The sequence below is a fragment of the Rutilus rutilus genome (genome assembly GCF_951802725.1).
Source record: "Rutilus rutilus genome assembly, chromosome: 18".
In the NCBI taxonomy this organism is placed as follows: domain Eukaryota; kingdom Metazoa; phylum Chordata; class Actinopteri; order Cypriniformes; family Leuciscidae; genus Rutilus; species Rutilus rutilus.
This window is the reverse complement of record NC_140231.1, coordinates 14,951,138-14,970,367: the sequence shown is the minus strand read 5'-3', so window position 1 is coordinate 14,970,367 and position 19,230 is coordinate 14,951,138. Positions and strand designations below refer to the sequence as shown.

Here is a 19,230-nt window from a genome sequence, read left to right as displayed (position 1 = left end):
TCCAGTATGCGGCAGTCCTGTGGGCGAAAATGCCATGTTGATGCTAGAGGTCAGAGGAGAATGGGCCGACTGATTCAAGCTGATAGAAGAGCAACTTTGACTGAAATAACATACCTCGTTACAACCGAGGTATGCAGCAAAGCATTTGTGAAGCCACAACACGCACAACCTTGAGGCGGATGGGCCTCATTTCCACTACAAATAGGAAAAAGAGGCTACAATTTGCACGAGCTCACCAAAATTGGACAGTTGAAGACTGGAAAAATGTTGCCTGGTCTGATGAGTCTCGATTTCTGTTGAGACATTCAGATGGTAGAGTCAGAATTTGGCGTAAACAGAATGAGAACATGGATCCATCATGCCTTGTTACCACTGTGCAGGCTGGTGGTGGTGGTGTAATGCTGTGGGGGATGTTTTCTTGGCACACTTTAGGCCCCTTAGTGCCAATTGGGCATCGTTTAAATGCCACGGCCTACCTGAGCATTGTTTCTGACCATGTCCATCCCTTTATGACCACCATGTACCCATCCTCTGATGGCTACTTCCGGCAGGATAATGCACCATGTCACAAAGCTCGAATCATTTCAAATTGGTTTCTTGAACATGACAATGAGTTCACTGTACTAAAATGGTCTCCACAGTCACCAGATCTCAACCCAATAGAGCATCTTTGGGATGTGGTGGAACGGGAGCTTCGTGCCCTGGATGTGCATCCCACAAATCTCCATCAACTGCAAGATGCTATCCTATCAATATGGGCCAACATTTCTAAAGAATGCTTTCAGCACCTTGTTGAATCAATGCCACGTAGAATTAAGGCAGTTCTGAAGGCGAAAGGGGGTCAAACACAGTATTAGTATGGTGTTCCTAATAATCCTTTAGGTGAGTGTATATATATATATAAATGCGCATTGTTATGTCATTTCATTCTTAAGATTGTAGAAAGCAGTTTTGTTTTCTGAGAAATATAATAAACTGGGTTAAGAAATCTAGGATGTGTACATTACATGCAAAACATAAATAGATACATTTGTTATAATAACTTGATTTACCTGATTTAGCACAGTTTCAGGTTGCATTTTGTTCTCTTGTGTCAGATGAAGTGATTGACAGATTTACGTTTGTATCTTCAATCTATGATTATTTAAGTAAAGCAAAAGCTTCTATGTAGATTAAAAACGAGGGCTGTTCCATTCTCACAATTCAAGTTTCCTACTGCCTTCCATTTCAATTCCAGTAAAAAGATGAACCTGTCATGAGATGAATTGTATCATATGCACGCGAAGGAGTCCTAGTGTGTAACTTGTGTGTCTGACAAGTTTCATTTTCAGAAGAGCCTTTGCTCAGCACAAAACCGTGTATCGTGCATATTGACAAAAGAGGAGCGAAAAGCTCTTAGTGATAATTGGAACTGCCCTGCCACTGTGCAGCAGGGGTCAGAGCGGAGAAACCAGAGGGCCGAATTCAAAATGTGTGTGCCTTCACACATTCCAGTAGGTTTGCAGCAGGCAGAATGTCATTTCTAACAAGACTCATTCATGGTGAATAGAGTGCTGCAGGAATGAGTCCTAAAACCTGGAATGAAGTTAGCATTTTTGCACTTCTCATTCCATATTCCCAAAGTTAGTGGGGTTTTTGAATGAGGTTTTAGTTAAATGCCTAAAATAAACTCTGGTTAACAAAATCTCAAGATATTTTCATGTTTTATTCTACAGCACAAAATACATCAGTAATACCCCCTTGAGATTGAAAAAATATATATTTATATATACAGAGGTTGACATTAAACGCCATCACTGCAAACATCTACTCACTAGTCCGCTTTTACAGCCTTGTGTTCATAATCGCGCTCTTGCAAACTATTCTAACTCAAACTTTCCAACTTGTAGATTTTAAATAAAGACTGAAAGAGTTGTTGGAAGCCTGATGGTGGTGATGTTGAAGTCATACAACCATGGTGTAGTTCGTTTATCGCCTACGTTTAGCTTTTTACTCCTGGTGATTGTATTTATGGCTTCAAAATCCAGTTGTGTTCTTTTGTGAAGTTTTTCTTGATGAACAAAACATTTAAGAATCATGAACTTTTTTTGGTGACAGAGCTTATTTACCACAATAATCCAAAAGCCAATGGAAAAATCCAATTTTGTCAAGGGAACCGGGGTGATGCTATCTTCCGGGCTGGCCTACAAAAATACGCCATCACTCTATAGGGGACCAAAGGTTGTAACAACACCAAGAGCACTGGCATTAACAGTGGTCCATATTTCAAACAATGTCCACTGAATAGGATCTGCAGAACATGTACACTTGGCGAACTTACCAAATAGCCACATTTTGAAGAAATCATTTAGTGAAGGTACAAAGGTACATCACTGGATTGTGTATTCTCTGTGCCTGAGAATTCATGACAAGTCAGTGGCCACGTCAGTACAGCTCCGACTCCTACACTTGATGGGATGTGTAAAGTCTACTGAAAAGACCCATTCCTCTTGCCAAATGAAGTGAACCTCTTTCATCAGGATCAATATATGCCTGAGATTCTGCCAGGCCGGGAATCATAAATCTGGCTTGCAGTGAGAAGGAAAGCGAGCGAGAAGGAGAGAGAGAGGGTAGATGGGGAAGGGAGGATGAGAGAGACGACGGCTCCTCTTAGTCTAATGGAGGACGGTTCAAAAGTTTAACGTGCCGGCCACCCGCTCGCGTCTTTATAACCTCTTTGAGTCATTGTGTGCGGGTGAGGGCCGATCACATCGATGGCCATTAAACCAAATGCGGGGCTGGTCTGGGGGTGGGTGGGTGGGTGGGGGGTAGTGGATGCATTAGGGAAATTGGTCCTGGCTGCCTGAGACGGCATATACTGTACTGAAGTAATTACAGTTGCTGGAGGGATGCTGAGGCCAGATAGTGTGTGTGTGTATTTGTGTGTGTGTGTTTGTATGCATGCGTGTCCAGAATAGTCTGCCGCAGAGGGTCCATGCCCCGCCCTTCCGTCTCCCCCAGCAAAGCGGCTGCCAACGGGATAGGGCTGGGGCTTTATTGATGAGATGGATGAGAAGGGAGATAGGGGTAGAGAGACAGATGGGGCTTGTGTCCAGGCCATGGCAGTGCTGGGGAGCCTGCGCTCAGGGATGCCGCCAGCGTGGCCAGCCTCCACCGATCAGGAGCCGCAAGAGCCCCAGCGCTGATGATGATGATGATGATGCGCACCCATAGAGGATCTGAGCTCGGCTGAGGCATCTCAAGAGACACCCACCTGCAGGATGGGACTCACCTGCTTCAAGTCCTGGAAGTACAACAGTGCTGCACAGAAAGGTGAGCGAGTGCTTTTCTGCTTCCCACTGGTGTGTCAGTCTTTCTGGCTTGCCATATGTGATGACCTGAGTGTGTGAACTTGACGTAGATGTAGCATGCACTAATATAAGACATGACCTGCTGATCTGGATTCAACATTACATTAGTATGTAATCGGATAGAGAGATGTATTATTCACACTTCGCAGTATGTTTAAAACAAGCAGTTCAACCTCAAAGACATAGTTTATTGGAGTTTCTGGGTCAGGCGATTATTTCAAGTGTTGGAAGGGAAGCAGAACATGAAGGACGGACCCCATGCCGTGTTGACCGAGATTTCACTTACGAATACATTAAAAGCAAGAAGCGACAGGTATATAGCCAGTTTGGCTTTATGTGTGGGAGGGGCACTAAAATAATTTAAATAATGAGCTTGAAAAGACTCAGATGAGACAAGCAAGCAGAGTGACTGAGAATGTTTGGGACGGACTCTGAATCGATGTAATTTGCAGAGAAACTAAGGAGACAAAGGATAGAGAACCTCCCTTTAAATACTGGGTTTAAAACCTTTGGACGAGGAACAGCTCTGCTACTTTGTTTACCTGTTGCATGATATACTATAGGTACAAGTATTTACTGCCACTTAGAAGAATGCAAATTATTAGATTTGTTTGTCTATTAAGTTTTTATCGCCATGTTAGCATCAGGGCTATTTACATGGCAAACACAAGGTCAATATCACAATCCATAAAATTTGCATTATTATTTAAAACATTTCAACGACATAAGATCGAAAATTTAAAATACATTCGGTTTATGCATTCTAAAATATTTCACTTAAACGTTTCTGAATCAACAGAATGTTTAACAGTCAAAGGAACTTGACACACGAGACATAAAAGAGGAACTTTGTCAATCATTAGAAACCCATGTGTAAGTCTTGAGTGCAAACTATTAGGTAAGTCATGACCATGAGTGAAAAATGTCCGTCAAATTCATGAAAACACGGAGAAAGACTATGCTGTTGTTTTCTGCCGTATAACCACTTAAGGAGGCACTTACCATTCTTTCAATTACTGAGTTGTCAAAACAGAGTACCAAACCCCACTGCCGCTCTTACAACATTCCTGTAAGTAATGTCAGTGAACCAACTACTTCTTATACTTCTCTCCAAGTAAACACAAAAAGAAAATTCTTTAATATTTACTCTCACTCTCTACTTCTCTCCTTTCATGGAACACAAAAGGAGATGTCAATCAGAATGTTAATGCAGCTCTTTTCCATATGCTCACAGGGAATGGGATAGGACGCTGCTCAACTCAAAAAGCACAATATAATACAACTTTGCACTATATCCCAGGTCTTCTAAAGACGTATGGTTGCTTTGCATGAGAAACAGACAAAACATTAAGTTATTAATCACTGAAAATTGTCCCCACCATCTGAGATATAAGAGCTGTAAAATTACAGTCTTCAGATAAGGTTTAGAAGACGAGACATATAGCACACTGCTTTTATGGTACTTTTAAGGTGCTTTATTGTCATTTCTGGAGCTTGAAAAAGTTCTTCACTTTTGTCATACTGAAGAGAAAAATGGGAACATCTATCTCCCTTTGTGTTCCATGGAAAAAAAGAGAGTGTCATATAAGACATGATATGATTGAACCAACCCTTTAACTGTGGCGGTCACTGCTCTGAATCTGTGAAATGCTCTTTTATGGCATTTCAATGCTCTCCTTTTAATATCATTATTGCTCAGGCCAGATTCGACGAGCGCTCAGTATTGATAAACCACTTAGCTGGATTTTTACAGCTCTTTCTCGTTACAGAAAGTGTCCTCTTTGGAATTAATTACTGCACTCTACCGGCAAATGTGAGTGGGATCTAGGGCATACTTTAATTGTGACTGAGACCCATCCTGTGATTAATACGGTCTTTAAGAAATACATGAAGGAGAAAAAATGGCAAGAGTTTTTAATTAAATTATGAAAATCAATGCGCTCCTTTCCCCCGTTGAACTCTTGCAGTGCTTAAAGATAAGAAATGGTCATCTGATTCATCTTGGGCTGTCTTCCAGTTATAGCTCACAGATGGAAGCTTGAAGGACACAGTGACCATTAAGGACAGAGAGAGATTTTTCAGTAAAGAGCAATACGTACCACTTAACATTAGCCATACTGCATTCAGAAAACAAGTTTTTATTTATTTATTGTAATCATTAAAAGCACTTTAAAGGGTTAGTTCACCCAAAAATGAAAATTCTGTCATTAATTACTCACCCTCATATCGTTCCAAACCCGTAAGACCTTCTTTCATCTTTGGAAAGCAAATGAGCTTCAGCAAGAACCAATGAGGTTCATTCTTGTGTTACGCAGCACGTTTGAGCTTCAGTAAGAACCAATGAGGTTCGTTCTCAGGCGTCAATGCAGGTTCGGTTGAGCTTCTGTATAATATGTTCACTGATCAATGTTTATATGTGAATAAAATCCTACATTAAATTTGTTCATCATATAAAGTGATTGAGTCGCATCAGAAAATTTGGACTAAACCGCTCAATTCATATGGATTAGTTTTACAATTTTTTTGGGGCGGCAGTGGCTCAGTGGTTCATGTAGATTGTCTACAAACCGGAAGGTTGGTGGTTCAATCCCCGGTTCCACCTGACCAAGTGTCGAGGTGTCCTTGAGCAAGACACCTAACCCCAGTTGCTCCCGACGAGCTGGATCGCCTTGCATGGCTGACACCGCCGTCGGTGTATGAATGAGTGAGTGAATGGGTGAATGTGAGGCAATATTGTAAAGCGCTTTGGTGGCCATTGGGTCTTTGAAAGCGCTATATAAATGCAGTCCATTTACCATTTTACCATTTACAATCTCTTTATGAACTTTTTGAAGCATCAAAATGGTATCGTAGCTGTCAATGGAGGGACAGAAAGCTCTCAGATTTCCTTAAAAATATCTTCATTTGTTTTCCGAAGATGAATGAAAGTCTTATGGGTTTGGAACGACATGAGGGTGAGTAATTAATGACAGAATTTTTGGATCAACTATCCCTTTAACATAAAACATAAATTCACTTCTTAAAGGGACTATGTGTAGCTTTTTAGGTATTTTATTATCTAAAATCAATATTTTTATTAATAAATATGCCCTCAATGGTGTACAAATACCTATGCCAATGATCAGACTAATCCTCGTAAACGAAGAATTTATTATCTTTATATACATGGGACGGGTAGGTCCACGGAGGCTTCCATGTAGTTCCGCCATCTTGAAAAACTATAATAGCAGAGAGGGACAAAAAGTACTAGGCCAACGCGTTTCCACAACACGTTTTCGTTCAGAGCCAGCGTCACGTGACTGAAACCAGCAGAAGCAGAGGAGCAGAGCAGAGAGAGGCGCAAGTTTAAAAGGATGCACTGCACGGTTATTTATACACCGTTCATTCATACATATGCTGAGTCACAGGATGAGTCCTCGTCGTCGAAAAAGTCAAAAATAGACCGTAAAAAGAAACGTGACCGGAGATTACAAAAACAAGGGTTAATGTCGGGATAGCTAATGCAGGAGAAAGCTTTCAAAAGAGACGCTGAAGTTGCCTGCTTTCTTCTCGACAGGTAAGTCAATGTTACGGCCTTAATTACAAGCTTTTTTTTCATTGCTTGGTTGTGTACTTTATTATATAGACAGTAGAACATTTACAGTTAAAAGTTAAACAGGCTCTTTGATGAATAGCAGCTATTGAATAAAGTAACGTTAGAGAAGGCTCTGATGATGATGATGATATCTAACAATGCACGTACTTCAAAAAATATAACGAGTAAAGAAGGCATTACTACTAATTACCATAGTTAATGTTTTTCACAGTCAGTAATTCATACTGTAACATTCTTTTTTTCGTTGTTTCAAGTTTCAGTTTGTTTTAAATAACAAACCTGTTCACCCGAAGAAAAACTCGAAGTGCTATTATAAGACATCCTGTCATAGCTTTTTAGTACATAACGGCTACCGTAGATGCAACGCGCATTTGAAAAAGTGAGGCGCTGGAGAGCATTATTCGTTTGAATGCAAAATACAATTTCACCACTAGATGGGAGAAATTCCTACACACAGTCCCTTTAAAAACAAACCTCGTAAATTCAAATCCCAATTTCCCAGTACCCACAGAGCAGCCACAAGATTGGAAAAAACAGTGGCAGTTAATGAGTGTGTGAATTTGTCATGTCGTGCAGGTTGCTGGCAAAACCAAGAGGAACATTCCTAGATCTGGAGGCACATGTCCATTCACATGCAGTGGAACAATCAAAACCAACTCGTTTTGTATTTGCAAGAAGGAAACCAAATATATGTATAAGTCTTTGGTCATGTACACACTGTAAAGTTTCTGACACAGTGATAACCATAGTAACATTCTGGCGCCACTATTTTGAACAAATTAATATTACAGTGGCCAAAGACTTATTGTGTTCTGCAATTTTAACTAAACTATTGACAGAGCCATTATGTTTTGTCCTGTTTCTACAGAGTTGCCATGTCCACATATTATAAGCATTTTGGGTTTGGCACATAAAAAAAAGAGTCAATAATGTCTTTGTCATAACAACTTTGTTCATTAAAAATTAGGACTGATATTTTATGCATGCATGTGTGCATCAGGCTATAGGTCAAGATTATGTTGCTAAATTTGTTTGGATTTCTAAATTAAGTGACTTTTGAGTATTTGGATGATGTGGGATAAACAAATTAACTTTTTCCATGTATTTTCCCTCCGTCTCTCATTTAGGAGGAAACAGGGACGTATTGGTTAGTCCTGGCTCATATTTCTTCCTGTCAAACAGCTGTGGTCAGGGGGAGGAGTGGCTGAAGAGCCTAAATAAGGGCATTTGGATACCTTTTACAGGTACACACACACACACACACACACACACACACACACACACACACACACACACACACACACTAGTTTAGGACCTGAATATCTGACTAATTTTGTTTCTACACTTGGTGGTCTCTGGAAAACCCAGGACTGTGCGAGTCATTGTCATGATAAAAACATTCAGTGTGACTGCCTGAATACGATGAAACAGCAGATCCAATCAGTCTTCAGGGCTCCAGCCATAGACATAACAACCCACTCACACAACACACATATTCCAGTCATTTCCAAATCATGGGCCATGCATTACACACTCTAATGACTAGTCTCATCACAGACTGCACTTTGTCTACCGTCACAAAAACACATGCCGCTAGAGCTGATGTCATTCGAAACAGCAAATATTGAGAATTTTCCTCATGATTTTGCCTAATAAACATCACGAACAAGGTTAGCAAGTGTTTTTCAGCCAGTGTCATTAGTTCAAGCACCATCTCAAGAACTTGTCTCAGTGGTTCATCCATCAGTCTTTTCCTCCTCTATTACTTGCAGCATTACTTGGAGCGAGAGCGTGAAGGGTTGTGGGCGGCCGCTGTGTGTCCATCTTGGCAGTGTGCCTGGGAAAAATAATGTAACAATACACCTTGTTTTTCTCATGAGAGCCATCAACCCCCATCACACCCATACAATGAAGTAGTTTTGGGAGTGCAAGACACTAAAACAAATATACAAATATGTTACAAATATATTGTAACGATGCGGTAGGAATGAAGCGGAGAGAGAATCCACGTGCAAGCACTACTTTAATGATACAAACAGGTAATCCAGGGCAAACAACAGACCATGGAACTCAGGACAGGAAAAAGGAAAAGTAAACAGCTACAACGACCGACAAACAACAACTGAAGCACAGAGGTTTAAATACACAGGCAAACAAGCTAAACAAGATAACAAGGGGGGCGTGGTTAATCAGAAACACCTGGGGAGACTAATAAACAAGAAAAACTACAAAGGACTACAAACCATGGCACAGAACAGGAAATAACTCCACACAAGACAGGAATCATGACATAAATATTTTCATAAAGGACAAAATATGGATCAATCCCGATCTTCATTCAAATAATCGGAAAACTCAATCTTTTACTCTATTCCAGTATGGCGCACTTCTGCTGCTAAATCTACAGCCCTATGGCAAAGGAAGTCATGTTTTACAGTCCAAATTGAATGTGATAAGTTAAAAAAGGTTACAGGCAGCGTGCAATAACACAATGCAACCAGTACAATGAATGACTCATGAATTTAGTGAATCAAAAACAGATTTGATTCATGAACATATTAGGTACTTTTTAGTAAATCAGAAACCCATACCACAGTGTAATCCCATTTACGAACATATGACTCACAAACAAAAAGACTCGAACACTTTATAACTGAAGCATCAAATCAATTGTCAGTTTTAATTTTACTTCAGCTGTTATCCACAGACAAGTTTTTTGTGCTGATTATATCTGTTTAATAAATGATATTGAAATATACCCAAATTAATCAAAAATTAATACAATTTAATTGTAATTGACAGGCAATCTGACCAATCATAATGCCGATATTATGTTGCTGTCCGCCATTTTGTCTGACAAACAGACCAGACAGTAGAGTTGATTAACGTCGGTGGACTTGAACTTGAAAACTGGTGTGTACTGATGTCTTTCCGCGATTGAAATAACATACCTTCTGATGTTCATACGTGTTTATTTTGTGCTATAACTAGTAAAGAGGAAGAGATGCTCAGTTCACTTGCCACTTGAACTCAGGCACTACAGTGATTTGTCATGACACATTAAAGTGCTACAAAATGGTATTTATTGTTTGAATTTCTTAACGTCAAAATTTGAAAGCTGTGACAATTTCATGCCAAACGTAACCTGCTCTATCTTGTCTGTCGGCACGTCGTCAGTGTCCTCTTTGCTCTGTGATGTATTTTTCACTGCGTGAGAACATTTACTACGTTTACAGTAAAATGTTTACATGAAAGCAAACCATGCAATTTTCATTATTCTGATTATTTGCTATGATGAGGTTATTTTTATTGCCACTTTTCGCATACTACACCGCAACTTAGGTACGATATTAATAGGCGTGTTACTGGCCACTGTTTAAATGAAAATCACATTTCTATGGAAGTATTGGAAGGTTATTTTGCGCCGTGATGAACATTGCAATGCCGCTGTAATTGGGTTTGACTACACTACACCGCTTTCTTCGTGCCGTCTCTGCATGAAGATACAGAGCAGAGACTGCACAGCGAGTTGTGTTGACAGTTTACCGATTCGGAGTGAAGGGAAAACTGAACAATGTCACAGAGTTCATTCATGAAGTTGAAAAACAACACATGGCGTCTGTATATAGGCTCGAGCACATGGTCAGCAGTGTTGGGGAAAGTTACTTTTAAAAGTAATGCATTACAATATTGCGTTACTATATAGTTGAATTGGATCATCGAAGATCAGCAGCAAAGACATTGGTTAAATAAAGTTAAAATACATTAAATACATTAAGTATATTTGTGTAATGTAACATTTAATTATTGCAGGTTTGCGTAATATTCTGAGTTTGCATTTTACTGTTTTTATTCAATTGTGTGAGTGAGATAAGTAAATGCAGGCTCACATTTAATTTAGAACTACAATAACCATCATGTTCACACAGCGCACACAACGCCTCTGCACTTATGATTTCACGAGAGGTATCAGTCTATAAATGGAAAAAAAGTAACTTGTGCTACTTATTATGACCGCCGCTAGCGTAGCTAGCGAAAGCGGTCATATAGGGATTGTCAATAACTACCTGAACCGTGGCACCAAGGATGAAGACATTTTTATGGTATGTTGGTCTACTAGACCTTTTACGGAAAAATTTCGTTTGGTCCCCGGAGGCCACTTCCCCCCCCGCGCTGGGGCCCCCGTAAATTTTTCGTCAACGATACCAGGGACACCGAAACACCGGGGAACATGAAATTTGGTGGGCATGTAGCCCCACTAGACTTCTACGGAAAAATTTCGTTTGGTCCCCGGGGGCCACTCCCCCCCCCCGCGCTGGGCCCCCCTTAACCCAAAAAAATTCAGTTTTTCCTAAATAACTACCTGAACCGTGGCACCGAGGATGAAGAAATTTTTATGTTATGTTCGTCTACTAGACTTTTACGGAAAAATTTCGTTTGGTCCCCGGGGGCCACTCCCCCCCCCCCGCGCTGGGGCCCCCGTAAATTTTTCGTCAACCATACCAGGGACACCGAAACACCGGGGAACATGAAATTTGGTGGGCATGTAGCCCCACTAGACTTCTAAGGAAAAATTTCGTTTGGTCCCCGGGGGCCACTCCCCCCCCGCGCTGGGCCCCCCCAAACCCAAAAAAATGCAGTTTTTCCTAAATAACTACCTGAACCGTGGCACCGAGGATGAAGAAATTTTTATGGTATGTTGCTCTTAAGGGCCCACATCAACCTAGCCCATAATCACTCATTTGTGATTTGCGCCCCTCCCATAAAAAATGAAAATACAATATTATTCTGCTTTAATCGCCCCTATCTTCAGTGGAGATGTTCAGAACTGCACCATATTTCATGTGTATGATTAACTTGACATCCTCTGGGGGTATCCTCTGCTAAGTTTTGTAGAATTTCATCCATGGGGGGGGGGTATAAAATAAATTCATTTATGTGCACATTTAGTGACTGTACACTCATCGGCCTGTAGATGGTGCTGTTGAGCGAAGGGTTGCTGGTTTAGGATGATACTGTCACACACACACATGCAGGAATACAAACAAACGCAAGCATGCACACACACTGACATCCACACGCACAGACACACACCCATACACACACATACAAATCCACATGCACAGAGACACACACACAAACACACACGCGCACACATGTACGCACACATACATACACGCACAGACACACACACACACACACACACAGACACACACATACACAAACACACACACATACACACAGACAGACATGCACATACTATTACTTTTTTTAGGTATATACATAAACACGCAATACAGCCAAATTACTCCACGTCATTTATTTTTGTGGAAAGCCAGTGCAGGCCTGAGCGGCGGTCATATTTTGTACCGCGATGCGGTACATCTAGTTTGAGAAAATAACTGATATTTTGTTGTAAATTTAAAAGTAATGTGTTACTTTACAAGTTACTTGAAAAAAAGTAATCTGATTACGCAACTTGTGTTACTTGTAATGCGTTACCCCCAACACTGATGGTCAGAGTGGTAATAATGCGATTAAGGTGTTTACATGACTGTTATTGTGATTAAAATAGGCGTACGCCACAGTTTATTTGTGATAGTTTACTATGATCAGAAGCGTAATCACATAAGTTTCATCGAAAGTATTGTGTTTTGGGGTATTATGAGGGTGCATGTAAACGTATAATGATGTCTGGCATGAAAGCACCACGGCTGGTAGTACTGGCCTGGTCCCAGCCTGATCCCAAAAACTTGCCGGATGTAGCAACAGTAAGGGGGATGGGTCTTGTGAAGGGTCAATTGAATAGAGAGCTAGCCCTAACATGCATTAGGCAATATTATTTATAAAATGACATTGTTTTAATCAAATATAACCCAAACACTATCCTTGTTAAAACATGCAAATCTGAGCTGAAGGTGAAACTTGAACTGCAGAGTCCATGTTGATGCTTATTTCCCAGGAGAGATTAACATTCCCAATGAATTCCCAACATTACCTCTCCAACATAACTCAACACAGCTCTGGGGCTCCTAAAAGGTGAGAGATGTCCTTCCAGATAACACACAGCCACATTCACATGCACTGCACACTCACTGGGCCAATGTCTAAGGATCCATTTTAGACTGGGAATCTCATCGGGGGGGTGGGGGGCAAGTTACCGGGCACAAATGTATAAAAAGGGTTGGAGGGGTGTGTTCAGCTGTATCCAATGGAAATGTCTTGGAAGCAGGCCATGTGAGGTACACAGGGACAGAGAGAAAGAAGGGGAGATATAACTGAAAGTGACCATCAGAAAGTTCTAGCTCATTTATTTTTAGTCAATTTGTGTTTTGTGGTGTTAATGATTCATGGTGAGGGGGCAGAAAAAGGAAAAACAGACTCCAGCAACCCTCTAGTGGAGTAGCTTAATACAGACAAGACATTTGGAAACAAGCAGACAGAAAACTGGCAAAGAAAGAGTAAGGGAAAGATAGTATAAACAATCAACAGCAGTGAATGACACAGCAAGAGAGATAAAGTGAAACAATGTTTGTAATTCCTCCCTTGTAATTAAGAAGACAAACTTAATTTAACAGTAAACCAAGGAGGTGCTGACTCACGTCACTGGAAACTTTGGACAATTAAGTACAGACAAACATAACCTCCCCTTCAGAGGCGAACACAGACATGTCTCTGTTGATGTCACTGTCAACAGTGGCATATGACTGAGACGTCCACTTCCAGAGGCGGCGTCAAAGGGAACATCAACTTTATACCAGACTTCTACCCATTTTATTGAAAAGCACCAGGTGGTACATCGGTGAGCTCCCGCAGGAAGCAACCGTCACGGTAGAAGAGGTCGAGCGCTAAATGGACAACAGTGTGTTCTGTCAGGACGTATATAGAACTGGGACAAATTAAACCGGTTGTCTCTTTTTTTCCCTGGACTAAGGACACCAAATTGTTTTTGACAAATACCTTGTTGTGATAAAACCCTTTGCTAAGCTTCTGTCCTTCAACTTTGGAACTTTCAGAATTGAAACTGAAGGAACACTTTTTACTGAAATGTGCTGAAAATGAGAGGTGTGCACTTGAACAATGCCTCCTCTTTCAGAATGGGGACTGTCATCTGATTTGGAATGCTGATATATCCGATAAGCATGCATATCTGAGCTGGAGGGTCACTGTTGCACATCAGCGAGAGAGAGAGAGAGAGAGAGAGAGAGAGAGAGAGAGAGAGTCTCTCTTCGGTGCTAAGCCTTACCTGCTGACAGGAGAGCGAGAGAGAGGGAGGAGGAAGGAGAGAAAGGAACATCCAGTCCTAGACTAAACAAGTTTGTAAAACATGAGCAAAAGGGATTTAGGTTCATTGATGACAATCATTCGGTGCCAGTTTCAGGATTGCTACTGAGGTCAGGATAGTGGAAGTGTGTCCCAAAAAAAAGACCGACGGATAAAAGAAAAGATGCCTGAAAACAAGCAGACAATCCAGCGGACTGGAAGCTATCTGTCTCACTCTGCTTACAGGAAGATAAAAAGGGTGCTGAGCTTCAGAAGACGTGAGTATTAAATATTAGGCAGGGAGAGGGCACACCATCACACACAGAGGTAGATTTTGGTGCAGTGCAGCAGCAGCGTGCAGTAATCCTAAAGGCACCTTTTAGCCGAAAATTATTATTGTTTGATGCATTTTGTCCTTTCTCTGCGGACACTTTTGAGGTTAACTGCATTTATAGTGAGTCCTCTCACTATTTCAGCACATATCCTTTGACAAAATTAGGTGAAAAGCTAAAGGGGTCTGTCATTGATAACTCTATACCTGTATTTTATCATCATCACAGGTGTGTTTGGTCAAAGGTTGGAGGAGACAGTCCTGTATGAGAGGAGGTATGGGGATCACATGGCTCCTCTGGTGGTAGAGCAGTGTGTCGATTTTATCCGAGAGCATGGGCTCACAGAGGTGGGACTCTTCAGGCAGCCCGGCCAGGCTACGCTGGTTAAAGAGCTGCAGGAAGCTTTTGATGCTGGGGAGAAACCATCTTTTGACAGGTAAGAGATTGACATTAATCGGTACAGGTACAGCAGAGATAATGTTTAAATCAGCATAATGTACATCTTGAATAAGTAAGTCTTGAATTTTGAACGTTTTATAGGCCTTACAGATAGACATATCTGTATGAAATGTCATAAATAGACATTTGTACTCCAATTTATGGGCAATGGTGCCAAGTGCAAAAAACACTATTTCCCAAAATACAATTATCTGAATAATTTATTTTAATTGTAATTCAGTGAATTGCACTGCCTACAATTATAATTTAACTTCATGTTGGACATGGTCAATTTAATGCAACTTATGAATTAAAATGGCGCTGATTCAAGTCAAAATTTTGCCCACCGCTGCAACATAAAAAAAATGGAATGGAATGGAAAAATCATTATGTCTATGGAGAGTCCCCACAAAGATATCAAAACCTAACATGTGTGTGTGAACATTAGTAAGTAAATAAATTTGTACAAATACTTGTGTAAGTGAATTTACTCTTGTAGTGAATACATGTTTGCTCTCTCAGCAGCACAGATGTCCACACAGTGGCATCTTTGCTGAAGCTATACCTCAGGGAGCTGCCTGAACCTCTGGTGCCATTTTCCCGCTATGAGGAGTTTCTTATATGTGGCAAAATAATCCCCTCAGACAGAGAAAAGGTATAGTCAACTATCTCACTCACTTCAAAGAAGAGCACGATGCTATTCGTGCTAAGACAATATGATTACATTCTGGACATTTAAGGGCAGACAAGAATTTTGTTTCTTATAATCTCATCCTGAACTTCAGGGTTTGCAAGATTTGAAGAGTCTCCTTTATGAGCTGCCTGTAGCAAACTTCAACCTCCTGAAATACATCTGCCAGTAAGATAATTCTGTTTCATCCAAAGATCTAAGGATTTGGTTTTCATTATCTAGATATTGGCATTTGGAGCTTTAACCTAATTTGCCATGAACTGTCTAGTCTTTAGTCATGGCTCACATCAGATAACACTGCTACGACACATCTTTGTACCAGATTCTTAAATGATGTCCAATCATACTCCAATGTCAACAAGATGAGTATCCAGAACTTGGCAACTGTTTTCGGGCCAAATATTCTCCGGCCTAAAGCAGAGGACCCAGAAAGTATCATTGGAGGTGAGCAATATTTAGATGTCGATAAAAATGGTCTGAGGCAATGGGTTAATGACTTTTCTGAGATTTAGATACATCTTAAAGGTGCATTGTGTAATATTTAGGAGGATCTGTTGACAGAAATACAATATCATATACATAACTATGTTTTCAGTGGTGTATAAGGACCTTACATAATGAACTGTTATGTTTATATTACCTTAGAATAAGCCATTTCTATCTACATACACCGCAGGTCCCCTTACATTGAAATAGCCATTTTGCACCGACATGTTTCTACAGTAGCCCTAAATGGACAAACGTGTTTCGTCACTATGTTGTTCTTCGTGTAAGGAAGCAAGCTAAAGTCAGAGAATAAAACAATGACAATGATGAACAAGTAACAATAATAATCGCAATAACATAGTTTTACTGAATATTTAAGTAAATATAATTTCTAAATTTATATTTGTAAAGAAACCTCATTGCTTAACTGGCTACTCTCTGCTGTCTCAGATGACGACATATCTTCCTGTCGGCCACCATAACTTCTGTTGGTTGCAATTCGCAACCTCACCACTAGATGTTGCTAAAATCACACACTGCACCTTTAAGTTAGTGTATGTGCTCATTTGCTTGTGAGGTCAGATACTTGTGACGCTGTTTGCCACATGGCTGTGGACCACACACTTAAACGTACCTCTCTCCTACACTAGGGGCAGCAGTTGTGCAACATCTAATGTCTGAACTGATCCGTGAGCACAGCTTGCTCTTCTCCAGAGAGAACTGCAACCCTCCTGAAACATCTTTGCAAGCCGTCCACCAAAAACAAAGGCACAGTAACCTTGTGGAATGGGTGCATGAACCACCTTCCCATGAACCTCTGCTTGGCAAAGATCACGTGACCCTTCTAGATCAGACTGTAGCCTGTCCACGGGTAAACTCTCTACCACTAACCACAGAGAGGAGAGGGTCTTTTCAAAGCCCTTGTGAAAAAAACATTAACCATCATCTATCAGACACAGAGAGACAGCTTCAAGATGACTCTTCACCAACCAGTTCTACTCTGATTTATGACAACCTCAGTCAACACAGCTCAGCACAAGAATATCTCCATAAAAGACATGTACCTACACCCTCCACCCCACCACCTGCCTGCCGATCTATGACCAAAGTGCTGGAAGCTGGGGTTGAAATTTGTGTGCAGTCAAGGAGCTGGCCTGACATAGAAGAACCCAGCTGGAGTCCAGAGAGAGCGCTAGGGGAGAGTGGAGGCAGCAGTGAAGTCCAGGATAGTACCTTATCTGTCTATGACAACATAGTTACTGAGGAGCGATATACAGAAGACAAGGAGGCCAAAGGTACTGCCAGCATGGCTGAGAGCAGCAGCTCTTGGTCCTCCTGTGAGATTGCGCCTTTGGAAGGGGGCAGTGGAAGCGGTGGAGCTGCAAGCCCATGCCATGGTTCTCCAGTACAGTTCCCCTCATTCAGAATGGACTCTGGTGAAGAAGACCTTCGCCCTAACTCCCCTGCCTCATCATCTGCTCCCACAGATGCCCCTTTAAGCACCGGCAGCAGTGAAGTCTTTTTGCCAAGTGCTCCTCAAGAGCCCTTAGGTTTTCCAGTCTCCCATGCCATGCAGTGCCTCGTTGCAGGGCTTCGTCAACAGATGACCAGGCAAAAGGCAGAGTATGAAGCAAAAATGAACAGGTAAGATCACATCATCAATTGTCTTTGTACCACAATTGTTTTGTAAGGAAAAATTGCAAATCTCTGGCACTGTCATTACATTAACGCAGAGGCAGAAACCCTGCTCTACTCTACTATAAAGAACTACTGTCCTGAAGAGTTTAGCAGTAATCCTTATCAAACACACTGGAACCAGCAAAATGAAGGTGTTTGGGATGACTTAAAAAATTACATGCAGGTGCGTTGGAACAGGGTTGGGTCTGAACAGTGCAGGAAGGTAGCTCTCCAAGAGCAAGGTTGGATTTGAATGGTTCAGGAAAGTAGCTCTCCAGACCATTCCATTTTAGGTCTCCGAGTCTCTACTAACAAGCTGATGAGTTGAGTCAGGTGTATTTGATTAGGGAGATTTTGAAAATGTGCCATGTTGGTGTGCCTCCAGGAACACGGTTGAGAAACACTAGATGAATGAGTGTGCATGAACACAGTAAGTTTACCCCATTCTCTTCTCTGTTTTCAGGCTGGAGCAGAGGAACAAGGTACTTCAGGGGGAAGTTGCAGGACTCCGCTCAACTCTGGAGCAGCAGCGACGCTGGGTCAGTGTGGCCGAGATCAAGATGCGAAATGTAGAGCGAGCCCGTGCAGATGCTGACAGACGTAACGCCACTCTGCAACAGGAGATGGAGCAGTTCTTTGAAACATTTGGCGAGCTTAAAGCAGAGGCCCGGAAAACCAGTCGCATTGTTCAGAGTTTTTGAATTCACGTGCTGTTTGTGATTCACATGCTGTGCAACAAATCTAAGCTTAGCAGCATATGAAAGGTTTCAATGTTTTAGGGCAGTGTTTTCCAACTGTGGTCCTGGAGTACCCCCTAATAGTACAGATTTTGGATATCTTCCTCTGATACCCCCATTTCAGAAAGTCGTCAGGGAGTCATTCAGCTGCTGAGTTTAATTAGGGAGACATATGTAATGTTGGAAGTACTCCAAGATCAGGGCTGGGAAACACCAGTTTCAGAGTAATAACAGTGTTAAAAACAGGAGTCTGTTTCAGGGCTGTATAAATGAGGATGCATTCCTGAGGGAAACCATTGCCCCACTTTTAAGTACAGTTCTGTTGCCTGAACGACTGTATGGACCAGCATGTTCTAAATAATATTAAAGACCATTTTTTGCCATTTAAGTGTTCAAAGACAATGGAATGGACCCAAAAGTAGGATGGTCCGGTGTCATCATGGCCTGCGGATGGATGCCATATTTGAGAAAAGAGATTCTAATGAAAACTTGTCCCTAGGGATGCTCTACGATAAATGAGCTCAGACTTAAAAAGTCTCTGCCCTGGCTTTGGGGTCACTGTACATTATGTAATCGAGTACTGTGTAGGTAACACAAGACACTCATACCTTGTACAAAAACAAACTCTTCATACACTGAATGTATTTGTACCATATGATAA

At 41.3% G+C, this 19,230-nt stretch overlaps 1 protein-coding gene across 2 annotated transcripts; it reads left to right on the top strand.

Annotated features, from left to right (window-relative positions):
- The first annotated feature begins 3,205 nt into the window (after positions 1-3,205).
- On the top strand, positions 3,206-19,228 carry LOC311276921 (rho GTPase-activating protein 24). 2 transcript variants are annotated; one of them, XM_084386940.1, is made up of 8 exons: positions 3,206-3,312; positions 8,073-8,189; positions 14,769-14,976; positions 15,501-15,633; positions 15,764-15,837; positions 15,992-16,113; positions 16,806-17,799; positions 18,296-19,228. In XM_084386940.1, exons 1-8 carry the CDS (start codon positions 3,261-3,263, stop codon positions 18,531-18,533), a joined length of 1,938 nt encoding a protein of 645 aa, XP_084243066.1. In that variant the 5' UTR covers positions 3,206-3,260; the 3' UTR covers positions 18,534-19,228. The 2 variants fall into 2 exon arrangements, with proteins under 2 accessions (XP_084243066.1, XP_084243067.1); XM_084386941.1 differs by lacking the exons at positions 3,206-3,312; positions 8,073-8,189 and adding an exon at positions 13,632-14,486.
- The last annotated feature ends 2 nt before the right edge of the window (positions 19,229-19,230 follow it).